The 17,305-nt window shown below is 37.7% G+C and overlaps 1 protein-coding gene across 4 annotated transcripts in view; it reads left to right on the plus strand.

The window, feature by feature from the left end:
• Nucleotides 1-17,305, plus strand: part of CHM (CHM Rab escort protein) — a 244,705-nt gene that overhangs the window by 21,005 nt on the left and 206,395 nt on the right. For all 4 annotated transcript variants that reach the window (XM_077888545.1, XM_077888547.1, XM_077888546.1 and 1 more), the window contains exon 2: nt 4,722-4,788. In XM_077888545.1, coding sequence (XP_077744671.1) covers nt 4,722-4,788 — 67 coding nt within the window. The remainder of the gene's footprint in view (nt 1-4,721; nt 4,789-17,305) is intronic.

Genomic DNA, 17,305 nt, shown 5'->3' on the forward strand with positions numbered 1-17,305 from the left:
TGCCAGGAAAAGTTGCTGGTCTTGAATCAGAGTTAAATATTTTTCCTACAATCTTTTGGCAGGGTTATTCGATACGGCCTCACAAATGAATTTAATAATCATATTTAATAATGTGGAACGTTTAAATGATCCTGTTTGAACTTCTTTAGTGAACATAGAGAAAAAAACCTGTAATGTACATATAGAAGAGGCTACTGGACTTCTTTTTAAAAAGCTTTTAAGCTTTTAGATCTTTGAAGATAACTTAAGTAAATAGTAGTAAACTAGTGTGTTTTTCCTTTTCCTCCTCTTCGAATAACTAATCTTATTGGAGGAGTTGGAAGAGAAGGGAACAGAACGGGTATTTGTTGAATGTCAGTGATATGCTAGGAGGCACTGTGTGTTTTATATTATTTTGTACCTGTTCCTCCCCTACATTCCTATGAGATATATTATTATTCCCATATTGTAGTTGAAAACATCATGCTTGTATATTTGTATTCATATATATTTACAGTGTGTTTCCAGTGTAATGCTTTGTGATTTGATCCTGATTTAGGTTTTCTGTTTCTGACTTACATCTGATTTTTCCTTGTGGGAAGGGACTATATAATTCATTGCAAACTTATGCACGTTTTGTATAAAGACCTCATAGGACATTGTGTGAATTTGAGTAATGATTCAGAAGCAGTTCAACTTTTTATGGTGCCAAGTATTAAAAAAAGGTCTCATTTTTAAGTCAGTCAAGGGTTTAAATGCTATTAAAATCGAGCTTATAAATATGAATTTAAATAAGCAGTTATCTTATTTTGCTAAATTATCGATAAGACCAAGAAGTTTAAATATGTTAACTTCTGCTAAACAGTAATTAAGGAAAAAAACCCTGAAACTTAAAACTCCAATTTTATACAAGTTCATCCTTCATGCTGTTACTAGAGTTATTTTTTTCTGAAATACTGATTTCACCATGCTGTTCTGGTTAAAATCCTTTCAGGATTCCCTGTTGCTTACAGGTTCCAAGTTCAGATCCCACAGTCTGACTCCAAATAAATACCCTTTTTTTGAACATCACCTTTTGGTTCTCCCTTCACCCTTTGCCAGGAATACTCTCTTCCACTTTCCTTTTTTCTTTCACCTTTTCCTTCTACAGTTGCCTTATTACAGATCCTGAAAGATGCAGCTAGTGTTATCTGCTCTTTTGAGCTTTCAGTGACTGCTCCACAGAGGGAATGCATCTTTCCATTGTGTTCCTATAATAGTTTTAATTATTATTTTAATCCCTTTAAATTCTTGTTCTTTAGACTCTGAGCTCTTTTGGGCTAGGAATTGTCTTAATCTTATCTTTTTTTTTCTCACCATCTGTCAGTCTGCTTCATCCCTCTTTATCTTCCCTTTCCCTATTTTTTCTTTCTTTTTTCAACAAATATTTATAGAGAATCTACTAAATGCTTCCTTTGTTCAGGGAACTAACTCTGTTTATTGAATGGATGAGAAGAAATACGAGATCTGGGAAGACATTACTATTATTAGTCTGTTTTAACCTTTTTCAGCATGAAGATAATAGGCTCTTGCCATCTAATGTAGGAACAGCCTATCAATTTCACAAACTAGTGAGGAATGTTTGGATAGAAGTATTAAGGGAAAACACAAATAATAGTTATTTTAGTGTTGTGTATTTGGACTCCAATCATATTCAGCATTGCAATCTGTCCTTGGCTTTGCTCTGTCAGCCAGAGACATGACCTTTGACTGTTTGCAGCCATGGAAAAAAACACATGCATATTTATTTGCCTATCCAGAATAACAGCTAATAGAGCCAAATAGGGGAGTAATTTTGTTATTGCTTGCCATTGGAGTTGGCATCTGGTAAAAGTAGGTGTATGTAGTAGTAGTATTTAGATGAAAATGTATTGTTTCTAAAATTGTTTCTAAAATTCTTTACTGAACAATAATAGATAGTTTTTATAGAGCAAGTACCCTCTAACAACTTAATGGTCCTATGAGGTAAATGTAGTATTACCATTGTAAATGTAATAGTAAATGTAGTAGTATTCCCATTGATGGACAAAGAAACAAAAGCTCATTGATGGACAAAGAAACAAAAGCTCAGAGATAGCAAGTGACTTGCCTGAGGTTACATAGCTAGTTAAGCAGCAAAATTAAGATTCAAGCTTAGGTCTTTCTGATTGAGACCATGCCCATTTCCTTATGCCGCTGTCCTTCCCTTGAATCCTCATTCTCAGAATCATCTCCTAGATGGAGTGAATTTACCATGGTAATTGGAATTTGAGATATCAAATTACTGAATTATTTGATCTTTAGCAAGTTATTTAATCTTTCTCACACCATTTTCTCACATGAATAATGTCTGCCTCCCATGATTATAATGAGGACTAAATACGGTAATGTATGTGAAAAGATATTGTGAACCATAAAGCCCTATGCTAATGTTTGGTGGTATATTATTAATGCTGTAATTATTACATGCTTTAACGTATTAATTTTACTTCCCAAATATTTCTTTCCAATTGTCCTTTTAAACTTAGATGTTTGGCAGCTTTTAAAGTACCATAGTGACTGTGTTTCATTAATAAGAAAAGTTATTTCTTTAGGTGTAAAAAATTCAGATAATCTTAAGGTAAAAGACATTAGAACAATAGAGTTTTAACTGTTTGAAGAACTAAGTATGCTTAACTATTTAAAACTTTCTTTCTCCTAGTTCCTTCTACACCACAAATTCTTACTGTGTTTTCTCTTTTAATTATTATCTAAATAAAGGTTGAAAGTTTATGATGGCTTATTTCCAGTAATTGATATTAATGGCTGTCTTCAGTACATTTGGTCAGAACTTTATTTTTCAACCAAACACTGTACGCCCACTGGAGAACTCTAGTTCTTTTGTGAATGCAGCTGGAGCTTGTGTTTTAATGAGGTTTTTAACTAGATTGTGTCAATTACTTTCATACACATATTGCTTTTTACATAAGGAAGATAACTGTTCCCTTTTCTTGAAATCCTTGAGTAGTTTAAACCCTTGACAAAAAAAGGTGCTGTTTCTTTTCTACTACATAAAAATTGAAGAGATTCAGAGTGCTTCATTGTAGTGAGTCAGTGATGGGCTACAGAATTGCACTAAACTTCAAAATGTGCTTTGTCTGACTGATATAAATGATTCTTAATAGCTTCTACTGAAATGGTAGATCTTACAATAAAAAGTTATGGAACAGTCTTGAATGTACAATATAGGGTACCAACTATGGTGAACATCTGAAATGTTTTTGTTATGAAATCATTCTTTGGTGATTTATGATTTTTTTTGTTAGTACTTGTAGTAGTAATATATATTTTCCCTTTATGATAACCAACTTTGTGGTATGGCTCAGTTTGGTTCCAAAACATTAATGTTTTTCTCCAAACTGTTATATTAACCAGAAAGTGAGATAATGTATCTTGTAAATGGCCTCTTTTTAAAAAATAGTGTTTTCTTTATCATTCATGCATTCATTTAGACAACAGTTAAATTATTTTCAGTTGTACAACATAGTGATTCAGCTTCTCTATCCATTATGCCATGCTTATCACAAGTTAAAGCTATCATCTGTCATCATACAGTGCTATTAAAATATCATTTATAATATTCCTTATAACTGGAAGCCTGTATCTTCCATTCCCTTTCACACATTTTGCCCATGCCTCCACACACCTCCTCTCCCTTCAGGCAACCGTCCATTTGTTCTCTGTATTTATAGGGTCTGATTCTGCTTTTTGTTTGTTTATTCATTTGTTTCTTAGATTCTGTGTATAAGTGAAATCATGTGGTATTTCTCTTTATCTCACTGATTTCACTTAGCATAATGCCCTCTAGGCTCATCCATGTTATTGCAAATTGTGTGATCTCATCCTTTTTTATGGCTGTGTAATATTCCATAGAATTACTGACTTTATTTTCTCCTAGGAGTTTTATGGTTTCAGGTCTCAATGAATGGCCTCTTTTTAAACTAGCTAACCTATTGCTTAAAATGAAAAATGTGTGCTATTCCTCCTCATAAACACTGTGTGGCTTTGGAGTTAGATTTGGTTTCATATTTCAACAATAGAAAAAAAGATGTTAAAGAATTGGACAATAAGTTAACATATTTGCATGTCAGTATGTCTTTTCTATGCCAATGAGGCTTCTCTCTCAGTGCAGTTTAGAAAATGAGATGAGCTAATGTATGAACATAGCTCCTAAATAACAGTGCTAAATGAATAATATTTTAATAGTTGCTCATTTATGGAAATATGCATATAAAAATTTAAGTGCTTGATTTTTTTTCTTAAAGATTTTATTTATTTATTTGAGGGAGAGAACATAAGCAGGGAGAGTGACAGAGGGAGGGGGAGAAGCAAGCTCTCCACCCATCAGGGAACCTGACATGGAACTCCATCTGAGGACCCTGGGACCATGATCTGAGCCAAAGGCAGATGTCCAACCAACTGAACCACCCAGATGCCCCTAAGTGCTTGATTTAAAAAATATATCTCTTCCACATAATAAAAATTTTAGTATAAGTTGTATTCTTTTAACAAATATCCAATGGTATAATAGTATAAACGTTATAATTTTGAATACAAGGATAAGCCTCTTTTAAACTTTTTTATACAGTGATGTCATGCATTGAACTATTTGTGTAATGTTCATATATTTTCATATATATGTATTTTTTCTGCATTCTAAGTGATATAGGCGTGTGTTTTTATAGGTTTGCCTGAGTCCATCATTGCAGCTGCATGTTCAAGAAGTGGCCAGAGGGTTCTGCATGTTGATTCGTAAGTTTATCAGTGGTAGCATTTAATAGTTTGTAAATATCTGTATACAAAATTGCAATTTCAATACACACAAGTCTATATATGTCATGTATAAACTAAGAAAAATGAATTTTCACTGAAAGTATGTGAAATATATAAAATACAAGTTTTACATTTATACTCTGTGAAATAGTGATTGATTTTTTTTTAAGAATTAACTAAATATAGCGTAATTTTTTCCTCATCAGTGACTTTGTTTTTTAAGTGATAATTATCCAAGAAACTTGGAAACTTCACACTTGCTTTCTTACATAAGTGCGAGGGTGTACACAATCTGTATGTGTTATTGTATTTTGGGCTTCATATTTTTCTTTGTTATTCAAGTATATTTGACCTACAACATTATCTTAGTTTCAGGTGTATGACATAATGATTAGAAACTTTTATGCATTGGGAAGTATCCCCACAATAAGTCTAGTTACTATCTGTTACCAAAATTAAGACATTATATTTTCTTGTGATGGGAACTTTTAAGATTTACTTTCTTAGTCTTTGAAATTTGCAATACAGCATTACTGATTATAGTCATCAGGCTGTACATTACATCCCCATGACTTATTTTATAATTGGAAGTTTGTGCCTCTTGATTCCCTTATTTTACACCCCTCCCCAAACTTCCACCCCTCAGCAACCAATAATCTTTTTTCTTGCCTAATTCCTCTGGCTAGGACTTCAATACTATGTTGAATAAAAGTGGCAATAGTGAACATTCTTGTCTTGTTCTTTTTTTTTTTTTTTTTTAAAGATTTTTTTATTTATTTATTCATGAGAGAGAGACAGAGAGAGGCAGAGACATAGGCAGAGGGAGAAGCAGGCTCCATGCAGGGAGCCCGACATGGGACTCGATTCTGGGTCTCCAGGATCACACCCTGGGCCAAAGGCAGCGCCAAACCGCTGAGCCACCCGGGCTGCCCTCTTGTCTTGTTCTTGATGTTAAAGGACAAGATTTTAGGTTTTCACCTGAGTATGATTTTTGCTGTGGGCTTGTCACATAAGACCTTTGTTGTTTTGAGGTATATTCCGTATATATCCAACTTGTTGGGAGTTCTGTAATCATAAATGGAGGTTGATTTCACCAAATAATTTTTCTACAACTTTTGAGATATTTATATTTTTATGTTTCATAATGTTAATAAGTGTGTCATTTTAATTGATTTGTGGATGTTGAACCATCCTTATACTTCTGGAAGTCCCACTTGATCATGGTATACTACCATGTTAATGTATTGTTGAATTTGGTTTGCTCTTATTTTGTTGAGCATTTTTGTGTCTATGTTCATCAGGAATACTGGTCTATAATTTCTTTTTTCTTCTCTCTTCTCTTTGCTTCTCATGGTAGATCTTTGACTGATTTTGGTATAAGGGTGATTGTGATCTCATAAAATGAGTTTGGCAGCTTTCTCCTATTTAAGTTTTTGGAAGAGTTGGAGAATGATAGGTGTTCTCTTTGAATTTTGGTAGGATTTATCTGTGAAGTCATCTGTTTTGGGGGTTTTGTTTGTTGGGAGTTTTTTTATTTTAATCTGATTCAATCTCTTTATTAGAAATTGATTTGTTCATGGGATGTCTGGGTGGCTCAGTGGTTGAGTGTCTGCCTTTGGCTCAGGGCGTGATCCCGGAACCTGGGGATCCAGTCCTGCATTAGGGCTCCCTGAGAGGATCCTGCTTATCCCTCTGCCTGTGTCTGCCTCTCTCTCTCTAGCTCATGAATAAATAAAATCTTAAAAAGAAAGAAATTAGCCTATTCAGATTTCCTATTTATTTATGGTTCAGTTTTGGAAGATTGTAAGTTTCTAGGAATTTATCCATTTATTCTATGTTGTCCAATATCTTAACTTTTATAGCAGTTTCATATATGTAGTGGTATATAATTTTTCTTAGTAGTTTCTTATCCTTTTTATTTCTGTGGTATCTAGGTGTAACTTCTCTTCCACTCCTGATTTAATTTATTTGAGCTTACTTTTTTTCCTTAGTGAATCTTGCTAAATGTTTGTCAGTTTTGTTTATCTTTTTAAAGAACCTGCTCTTTGTTTCACTTATCTTTTCTGTTGTCCTTATAGTTTCTATTTCATTTATTTCTGCTCTGATCTTTTTATTTTTTAAAAAAGATTTTATTTATTCATGAGAGAGACAGAGAGAGGCAGAGACATAGGCAGAGGGAGAAGCAGGCTCCCTGTGGGGAGCCCAATTTGGGACTCGATCCTAAAACTCTGTGATTTTGTCCTGAGCTGAAGGCAGATGTTCAACCGCTGAGCCACCCAGGCGTCCCCCTGCTTTGATCTTTATTATTTTCGTCTTTCTACTAACTTTGAGCTTTTTTTTTTTTTCTAGTTCCTTTAGTTGCAATGTTAGATTGTTCGAGATTTTTCTTGTTCCTTTAGGTAGGCCTATATCTGTATAAATTTTTTTCATGGAACAGCTTGCTACAACCCATAGATTTTGGTATATTTCTATTTTCATTTGTCTCAATGTATTCTTTTTTTTTTTTTTACTATTTTTAAAATTTAAATTCAATTTAATTAACATGTAGTGTATTATCAGTTTCAGAGGTAGAATTTAATGATTCATTAGTTGCATAACACCCAAGTGCTCATTCCATCAAGTGCCATTCTTAATGCTCATCACCCAGTTACCCCATCCCCACACCCATCTCCCCTACAGCAACCCTCTGTTTGTTTCCTATAGTTAAGAGTCTCTTATGGCTTGTCTCCTTCTCTGTTTTCTTCCTATTTTTCCTTCCTTCTCCTGTATTTATCTGTTTTGTTTCTTAAATTCCACATTTGAGTGAAATCCCATGATATTTGTCTTTCTCAGACTTACTTGGTTGAGTATAATAACCTCTAGTTATAACCACATCATTGCAAATGGCAAGATTCATTCTTTTTGATGGCTGAGTAATATTGCCATTGTATATATGTACCACCTGTTAATTATCCATTCATCTATTGTTGGACATCTGGTCTCTTTCCATATTTTGGCTACTGTGGTGAACAATGCTGTCATAAACTTTGGGGTGCATGTGTGCCTTCAAATAACTGTTTGTATCCTTTGGATAAATACCTAATAGTATAGTTGCGGGGTTGTAGGGTAGTTCTAGTTTTAACTTTAGTATGGAGAGAGTAACTTCCATACTCTGGTCTTCCAGAATGGCTGCACCAGTTCACATTCCCACCAACAGTGTAAGATGGTTCCCCTTTTTCTGCATCCTCTCCAACATTTGTTGTTCCCTGAGTTATAAATTTTAGCCATTCTGACTGATATAAGATGGTATCTCATTGTGTTTTTTTTTTTTCTGCATAATCTTCCTTTTATATCATGTCAGTATTAGATGCTAAAGGCAGGCAAAATGCAAAGTTGTTTTTTTTTAATAATTTATTTTTTATTGGTGTTCAATTTGCCAACATACAGAATAACATCCAGTGCTCATCCCGTCAAGTGCCCCCCTCAGTGCCTGTCACCCATTCACCCCCATCCCCCGCCCTCCTCCCCTTCCACCACCCCTAGTTCGTTTCCCAGAGTTAGGAGTCTTCATGTTCTGTCTCCCTTTCTGATATTTCCCACACATTTCTTCTCCCTTCCCTTATATTCCCTTTCACTATTATTTATATTCCCAAAATGAATGAGAACATACAATGTTTGTCCTTCTCCGATTGACTTACTTCACTCAACATAATATCCTCCAGTTCCATCCACGTTGAAGCAAATGGTGGGTATTTGTCATTTCTAATTGCTGAGTAATATTCCATTATATACAGAGACCACATCTTCTTTATCCATTCGTCTTTCGATGGACACCGAGGCTCCTTCCACAGTTTGGCTATTGTGGCCATTGCTGCTAGAAACATCGGGGTGTAGGTGTCCCGCCGTTTCATTGCATCTGTATCTTTGGGGTAAATCCCCAACAGTGCAATTGCTGGGTCGTAGGGCAGGTCTATTTTTACCTCTTTGAGGAACCTCCACACAGTTTTCCAGAGTGGCTGCACCAGTTCACATTCCCACCAACAGTGTAAGAGGGTTCCCTTTTCTCTGCATCCTCTTCAACATTTGTGGTTTCCTGCCTTGTTAATTTTCCCCATTCTCACTGGTGTAAGGCGGTATCTCATTGTGGTTTTGATTTGTATTTCCCTGATGGCAAGTGATGCAGAGCATTTTCTCATGTGCATGTTGGCCATGTCTATGTCTTCCTCTGTGAGATTTCTGTTCATGTCTTTTGCCCATTTCAGGATTGGATTGTTTGTTTCTTTGGTGCTGAGTTTAAAAAGTTCTTTATGAATCTTGGAAACTAGCCCTTTATCTGACACGTCATTTGCAAATATCTTCTCCCATTCTGTAGGTTGTCTTTGTGTTTTGTTGACTGTATCCTTTGCTGTGCAAAAGCTTCTTGTCTTGATGAAGTCCCAATAGTTCATTTTTGCTTTTGTTTCTTTTGCCTTTGTGGATGTATCTTGCAAGAAATTACTGTGGCTGAGTTCAAAAAGGGTGTTGCCTGTGTTCTCCTCTAGGATTTTGATGGAATCTTGTCTCACATTTAGATCTTTCATCCATTTTGAGTTTATCTTGGTGTATGGTGAAAGAGAGTGGTCTAGTTTCATTCTTCTGCATGTGGATGTCCAATTTTCCCAGCACCATTTATTAAAGAGACGGTCTTTCTTTCAGTGGATAGGCTTTCCTCCTTTATCGAATATTAGTTGACCATAAAGTTGAGGGTCCACTTCTGGTTTCTCTTTTCTGTTCCATTGATCTATGTGTCTGTTTTTGTGCCAGTACCATACTGTCTTGATGACCACAGCTTTGTAGAAAACCTGAAATCTGGCATTGTGACGCCCCCAGCTATGGTTTTCTTTTTTAAAATTCCCCTGGCTATTCGGGGTCTTTTCTGATTCCACACAAATCTTAAAATAATTTGTTCTAACTCTCTGAAGAAAGTCCATGGTATTTTGATAGGGATTGCATTAAACGTGGAGATTGCCCTGGGTAACATTGACATTTTCACAATATTAATTCTGCCAATCCGTGAGCATGGAATATTTTTCCATCTGTTTGTGTCTTCCTCAATTTCTTTCAGAAGTGTTGTATAGTTTTTAGGGCATAGATCCTTTACCTCTTTGGTTAGGTTTATTCCTAGGTATCTTATGCTTTTGTGCAATTGTCAATGGGATTGATTCCTTAATTTCTCTTTCTTCAGTCTCATTGTTAGTGTATAGAAATGCCACTGATTTCTGGGCTACGTAGAGTATCATGTCATTGGCGAAGAGGGAGAGTTTGACTTCTTCTTTGCCAGTTTGAATGCCTTTAATGTCTTTTTCTTGTCTGATTGCTGAGGCTAGGAATTCTAGTACTCTGTTGAATAGCAGTGGTGAGAGTGGACATACCTGTCTAGTTCCTGATCTTAGGGGAAAGGCTCCCAGTGCTTCCCCATTGAGAATGATATTTGCTATGGGCTTTTCGTACGTGGCTTTTAAGATGTTGAGGAATGTTCCCTCTATCCCTACACTCTGAAGAGTTTTGATCAGGAATGGATACTGTATTTTGTCAAATGCTTTCTCTGCATCTAATGAGAGGATCATATGGGTTCTTGGATTTTCTCTTGCTGATATGATGAATCACATTGATTGTTTTACGAGTGTTTAACCAGTCTTGTGTCCCAGGGATAAATCCTATTTGGTCATGGTGAATAATTTCCTAATGGACTGTTGGATCCTATTGGCTAGTATCTTGTTGAGAATTTTTGCATCCATGTTCATCAGGGATATTGGTCTGTAATTCTCCTTTTTGTGGGGTCTTTGTCTGGTTTTGGAATTAAGCTGATGCTGGCCTCATAGAACGAATTTGGAAGTACTCCATCTCTTTCTATCTTTCCAAGCAGCTTTAGTAGAATAGGTATGGTTTCTTCTTTAAACGTTTGATAGAATTCCCCTGGGAAGCCATCTGGCCCTGGACTTTTGAGTCTTGGAAGGTTTTTGATGACTGCTTGAATTTCCTCCCTGGTTATTGGCCTGTTCAGGTTTTCTATTTCTTCCTGTTCCAGTTTTGGTAGTTTGTGGTTTTCCACGAATGCGTCCATTTATTCTAGATTACCTAATTTATTTGCATATAGCTGTTCATAATACGTTTTTAAAATCGTTTGTATTTCCTTGGTGTTGGTAGTGATCTCTCCTTTCTCATTCATGATTTTATTAATTTGAGTCTTCTCTCTTTTCTTTTTAATAAGGCTGGCTAATGGTTTATCTATCTTATTATTTCTTTCAAAGAACCAACTCCTGGTTCTGTTTATCTGTTCCAGAGTTCATCTGGTCTCGATTTCTTTGAGTTCTGCTCAATCTTAATTAACTCTTTTCTTCTGCTGGGTGTAGGATCTATTTGCTGTTTTTTCTCTAGCTCCTTTATGTGTAAGGTTAGCTTTTGTATTTGAGTTCTTTCCAGTTTTTGGATGGATGCTTGTATTGCGATATATTTCTCCCTCATGACTGCTTTTGCTGCATCCCAAAGATTTTGAAGGGTTGTATCTTCATTCTCTGTAGTTTCCATGAATCTTTTTAATTCTGCTTAATTTCCTGGTTGACCCTTTCATCTTTTAGCAGGATGGTCCTTAACCTCCACGTGTTTGAGGTCCTTCAAACTTCTTGTGATTTAGTTCTAATTTCAAGGCATTATGGTCTGAGAATATGCAGGGGACAATCCCAGTCTTTTGGTATTGGTTAAGACCTGATTTGTGACCCAGTATGTGGTCTATTCTGGAGAAAGTTCCATGTGCACTTGAGAAGAATATGTATTCAGTTGAGTTTGGATGTAAAGTTCTGTAGATGTCTGTGAAATCCATCCGGTCAAGTGTATCATTTAAAGCTCTCGTTTCTTTGGAGATGCTGTGTTTAGAAGATCTATCGAGTATAGAAAGTGCTAGATTGAAGTCCCCAAGTGTAAGTGTATTATTATCTATGTATTTCTTCACTTTTGTTATTAATTGATTGATATATTTGGCAGCTCCCACATTCGGGGCATATATATTGATGATTGTTAAGTTCTCTTGTTGGATAGATCCTTTCAATATGATATAGTGTCCCTCTTCATCTCTCACTACAGTCTTCGGGGTAAATTTTAGTTTATCTGATGGAAGGATGACTATCCCTGCTTCTTTTGAGGATCATTTGAATGGTAAATGGTTCTCCAACCTTTTATCTTTAGGCTGTAGGTGTCCTTATGTATAAAATGAGTCTCTTGTAGACAGCAAATAGATGGGTCCTGCTTTTTTATCCAGTCTGACACCCTGCGCCTTTTGATGGGGTCATTAAGCCCATTCACGTTCAGAGTTACTATTGAGAGATATGAGTTTAGTGTCATCATGATATCTATTCAGTCCTTGTTTTTGTGGATTGTTCCACTGAACTTCTTCTTAAAGGGGAATTTTAAGAGTCCCGCTTAAAATTTCTTGCAGAGCTGGTTTGGAGGTCACATATTCTTTCAATTCCTGCCTGTCTTGGAAGCTCTTTATCTCTCCTTCCATTTTGAATGAGAGCCTTGCTGGATAAAGTATTCTTGGTTGCATGTTCTTCTCATTTAGGACCCTGAATATATCCTGCCAGCCGTTTCTGGCCTGCCAGGTCTCTGTGGAGAGGTCTGCTGTTACCCTAATACTCCTGCCCATAAAAGTCAGGGATTTCTTTTCTCTTGCTGCTTTAAGGATCTTCTCTTTATCTTTGGAATTTGCAAGCTTCACTATTAAATGTAGAGGTGTTGAACGGTTTTTATTGATTTTAGGGGGGAACTCTCTATTTCCTGGATCTGAATGCCTGTTCCCTTCCTAGATTAGGAAAGTTTTCAGCTAGGATTCGTTCAAATACATATTCTGGACCTCTGTCCCTTTCGGAGCCCTCAGGAACCCCAATTAAATGTAGGTTTTTCTTCCTCAGGCTGTCGTTCATTTCCCTTAATCTATCCTCATGGTCTTTTAATTGTTTGTCTCTTTTTTCCCCAGTTTCCCTCTTTGCCATCAACTTTTCTTCTTTGTCATTCACTCGTTCTTCCGCTTCGTTAACCCTCGTTGTTCAGACTTCTTGTTTGGATTGCATCTCATTCAATTGATTTTTAATTTCTGCCTGATTAGCTCTAAATTTTGCAGTCATGAAGTCTCTTGAGTCCTTTATGCTTTTTTCTAGAACCATCAGTAGCTGTATAATAGTGCTTTTCTTTTTTTTTTTTAATTTTATTTATTTATTTACGATAGTCACAGAGAGAGAGAGAGAGGCAGAGACACAGAGAGAGAAGCAGGCTCCATGCACCGGGAGCCCGACGTGGGATTCGATCCCGGGTCTCCAGGATCGCGCCCTGAGCCAAAGGCAGGCGCCAAACCGCTGCGACACCCAGGGATCCCTAATAGTGCTTTTCAATTGGGTTCTGACATTGAAGTGTAATCCAGATTCTGTAATTCTGTGGGAGAGAGGACTGTTTCTGATTCTTTCTTTTGAGGTGAGGTTTTCCTTCTAGTCATTTTGCTCCGTGCAGAGTGGCCAAAAACAAGTTGTATTGGGAAAAGGAGAAAAAGAAAGGAGAGAAAGAAGGAAAGAAAAGAAAAAGAAAAAAGAAAAGAAGAAAAAAGAAAAAAGGAAGAAAAAGAGAAAGAAAAAGAAAGGGAAGAAAAGGGGTGGGGGAAGCAAACAAATCAAAAAGGAAAAAAAAAAAAAACACGGAGGAGTATCTTCTGATTCTGTATACTTTAAGTCCCTTGACTTCCCCTGGAACCGGTCCGTCTAGCTGGTCTTCTGGGGGAGGGGCCTGTTGTGCTGATTTTCAGGTGTTAGCACTTGGGGGAGCTGTTCTGCCCCCTGCCTGGTTCTTGGCTCATTGGGGGTTGTTTACCCCGTGAGGCCCCAGGAGGAACAACCTCAGTGGCGTGGCCAGCTCTGGATCCCTGGATTCAGCTCCCGTAGTAACTATGGAGCTCTCAGTCTGCAGGGGCCTGGATGCTCCGGGGGCGGGGCCACTGATCTGCTCAGCTTGGGCAGGAGTGTCCTTGCTGTCCTGTGCCCTCCCGGCCTCTGCCTGTGGGGGCGGGGGAGGTCGGATCCTGGGCTGTGTCCCGGATCCCAGATGACACTGTGGTCAGACCGCACAGCCGCCTCTGTGCTTCTCCGGGGAGCCGCCCCCCCCCGAGTCCCTCCGAGCTGCTCCTGGAGCCGTGCAGCCCCCTCTGCACGGAGCCTCTTCCTCTGCAGGAGCCGCCTCTGAGCTCCTCCAGGGACACGCAGCCCCCTCTTGGGGAGCTGCAGCCCGAGCCCCTCGGATCTGCTCCTGGGTCAATGCGTGCGTGCCCTGCAGCCCTTTAGGAAGCTTGGCGCACTTTTCCTGGGGCGAAGGTGTCTGTTAGTGTCCCAGGAAGCCTGAGGGTATCCCCGCCCTCCTGGCGTCCTGCTCTAACTCCCTGTGAGTGCCTTTCGGCCCGGGAAGATTGGTGAAGCTCCTGCTTTTCTGGGACAGTGCTTTCCTGTCCTGGGGGCACTCACCCCTGCCTTAGCCTGGCTCCTTGCTGGGCCCCTCCCCCTTGGATGTCTTTTGTTTCTTTATCCCCCCCCCCCCCCGTCTTCCTACCTTGATAGAAGTGCGACCTCTTCTCACTGTAGCATTCCAGCTGTTCTCTCTTTATTTATTTATTTTTTTAATTTTTATTTATTTATGATAGTCACAGAGAGAGAGAGAGAGGCAGAGACACAGGCAGAGGGACAAGCAGGCTCCATGCAGGGAGCCTGACGTGGGATTCGATCCCGGGTCTCCAGGATCGCGCCCTGGGCCAAAGGCAGGCGCCAAACCGCTGCGCCACCCAGGGATCCCTGTTCTCTCTTTAAATCTCAGGATGAATTCGTCGATTTTCAGGATGATTTGAAGGTTATCTAGGTAATTTGATGGGGACAGGTGATTTGGGGACCCTACTCTTCTGCCATCTTGCCCCTCCTCCCCTCATTGTTGTTTTGGTTTGTATTTCTATGATGCTGAATGATGTTGAGCATTTTTTTCATGTGTCTGTTGGCCATTTGTATGTCTTCTTTGGAGAAGTATCTGTTCATGTCTTTTGCCCATTTCTTGACTGGCTTGTTTTTTGGATGTTGAGTTTGATAACTTTTTTTATAGATCTTGGATACTAGCCCTGTATCTGATAAGACCGTTGCAAATATCTTCTCCCATTCTGTAGGTTGCCTTTTTGTTTTGTTGATTGTTTCCTTTGCTGTGCAAAAGTTTTTATCTTGCTGAAGTCCCAGTAGTTCATTTTTGCTTTCGTTTCCCTTGCTTTTGAAGACTTGTCTAGCAAGAAGTTGCTGTGGCCAAGGTCAGAGGGTGATGCCTGTTTTCTCCTCTAGGGTTTTGATGGTTTCCTATCTGAAATTTAGCTCTTTCATCCATTTTGAGTTTGTTTTTGTGTATATTGTAAGAAAGTGGCCCAGTTTCTTTCTTTTGCATGTGGCTATCCAATTTTCCCAGTACCATTTCTTGAAGAGACTGTTTTTTTTCCATTGTACATTCTTTGTTGAAGATTATTTGACCATATAGTTTTGGGTCCATTTCTGGGTTCTTTATTCTGTTCCACTGATCTATGTGTCTGTTTTGTGCCAATACCATACTGTCTTAATGATTATAGCTTTCTTTGTAATAGAGTTTGAAGTCCAGCATTGTGATACTGCCAGCTTTGGTTTTCGTTTTCAACATTCCTTTGGCTGTTTGAGGTCATTTCTGGTTCCATGTAAATTTTAGAGTTGTTCCAGCTCTATGAAAAATGTTGATGGTATTTGGTAGGGGTTGAATTGATGTGTGGATTGCTTTGGGTCGCATAGACATTTTAACAATATATGTTCTTCCAGTCCATGAGCATGGAATGTTTTTCTATTTCTTTATGTCTTCCTCAATGTCTTTCATAAGTGTTCTATAGTTTTTGGCATATAGATCCTTTGCCTTTTTGGTTAGGTTCATTCCTAGGTATCTTTAAGTTTTTTGTTGCAATTGTAAATGGGATTGATTCCTTGATTTAGTTTTCTTCTGCCTCTCAGTGTATTCTTTTTTAAAGATTTTATTTTTTTAAAGTAACCTCTACACTCAATGTGGGATTTGAACCCACAACCCTGAGGTCAATTGTCATATGCTTCACCAACTGAGCCAGCCAGGTGCCTCATGTCTCAGTGTATTTTTTGACATCCTCATTGACCCATTGGTTGTTCAGTAGTATGTTGTTTAATCTCCACATATTCATGATTTTTTTTTCCAGCTTTCTTCTTGTGATTCATAGTTTTATATTTTTGTGGCTGGAAAAGATGTTTGATATAATTTTAGTCTTAAATTTATTGAGACTTGTGGCTTAATATGTGATCTGTTTTGCAAAACATTCCACATGCACTTGAGAATTGCTGCTTTGGAATGAATGCATGTTCTATATATGTCATTTAAGTCCACTTTGTCTAATGTGTTAGAGAAGGCCAGTGTTTCCTTCTTGATTTTCTGTGTGGATGATCTATCCATTGGTGTATGTGGGGTGTTAGTCCCTCACTATTATTGTATTGCTGCCATTATTTCCTTTACGTCTGCTAATATTTGCTTTGTATCTTTTGGTGCTCTTATGGTGGGTGCATATATAATTTCTTGCTGGATTGACACCTTTATCATTATGTAGTATCCCTCTTGGTCTTTTATTACATTCTTTGTTTTAAAGTCTATTTTTTAAAATAAGATGAAATCAGAGAGGGAGACAAATCATATGAGACTCTTAATTATAGGAAACAAACAGGGTTGCTGGAGGGGAATGGGTTGGGGGAATGGGGTAGCTGGGAGATAGACATTAAGGATGACACATGATGTAATGAGCACTGGGTATTCTATAAGATTGATGAGTTACTGACCTTTACTTCTGAAACTAATATGTATTAATTAATTGAATTTAAATAAACAAGTAATAACAGGGCAACAAAATAACAGATAAACCATAAGAGACTCTTAACTATAGGAAACAAAGGGTTGTTGGAGGGGAGGTGGTTGGGCAGATGGGCTAACTGGATAATGGGCATTAAGGAGGGCATGTGATGTAATGAGCACTGGGTGTTATATACAAGTGATGAATTACTGAACTCTGCATTTGAAACTAATACACTATATGTTAGCTAATTGAATTTAAATAAAAAAGTAAATTAAAAAATAAAAAAATTGTGTGATATAAGTATAGCTATAGCATCATTTTGTTTCCATTTGCATGCAATATACTTTATTAATGTAATTTATTACTTCACTTTCAGTCTTTGTCCTTCCTTGTGAAATGAGTCTGTTTTATGCAGTATGTAGATCATCTTGTGTTTTGTTTTGTTGTTTAAATATTTTATTTATTTATTTGAAATAGAGCACAAGGGAGGGGAGGGGTTAGGGGAGAGGGAGAAGCAGACTCCCCAATGAGCAGGGAGCCCAATGTGGGGCTCAATCCCAGGACCCTGAGATCATGACCAGAGCTGAAGGT

The sequence above is a fragment of the Canis aureus genome, chromosome X, assembly GCF_053574225.1.
Source record: "Canis aureus isolate CA01 chromosome X, VMU_Caureus_v.1.0, whole genome shotgun sequence".
NCBI classification, from domain to species: Eukaryota; Metazoa; Chordata; class Mammalia; order Carnivora; family Canidae; genus Canis; species Canis aureus.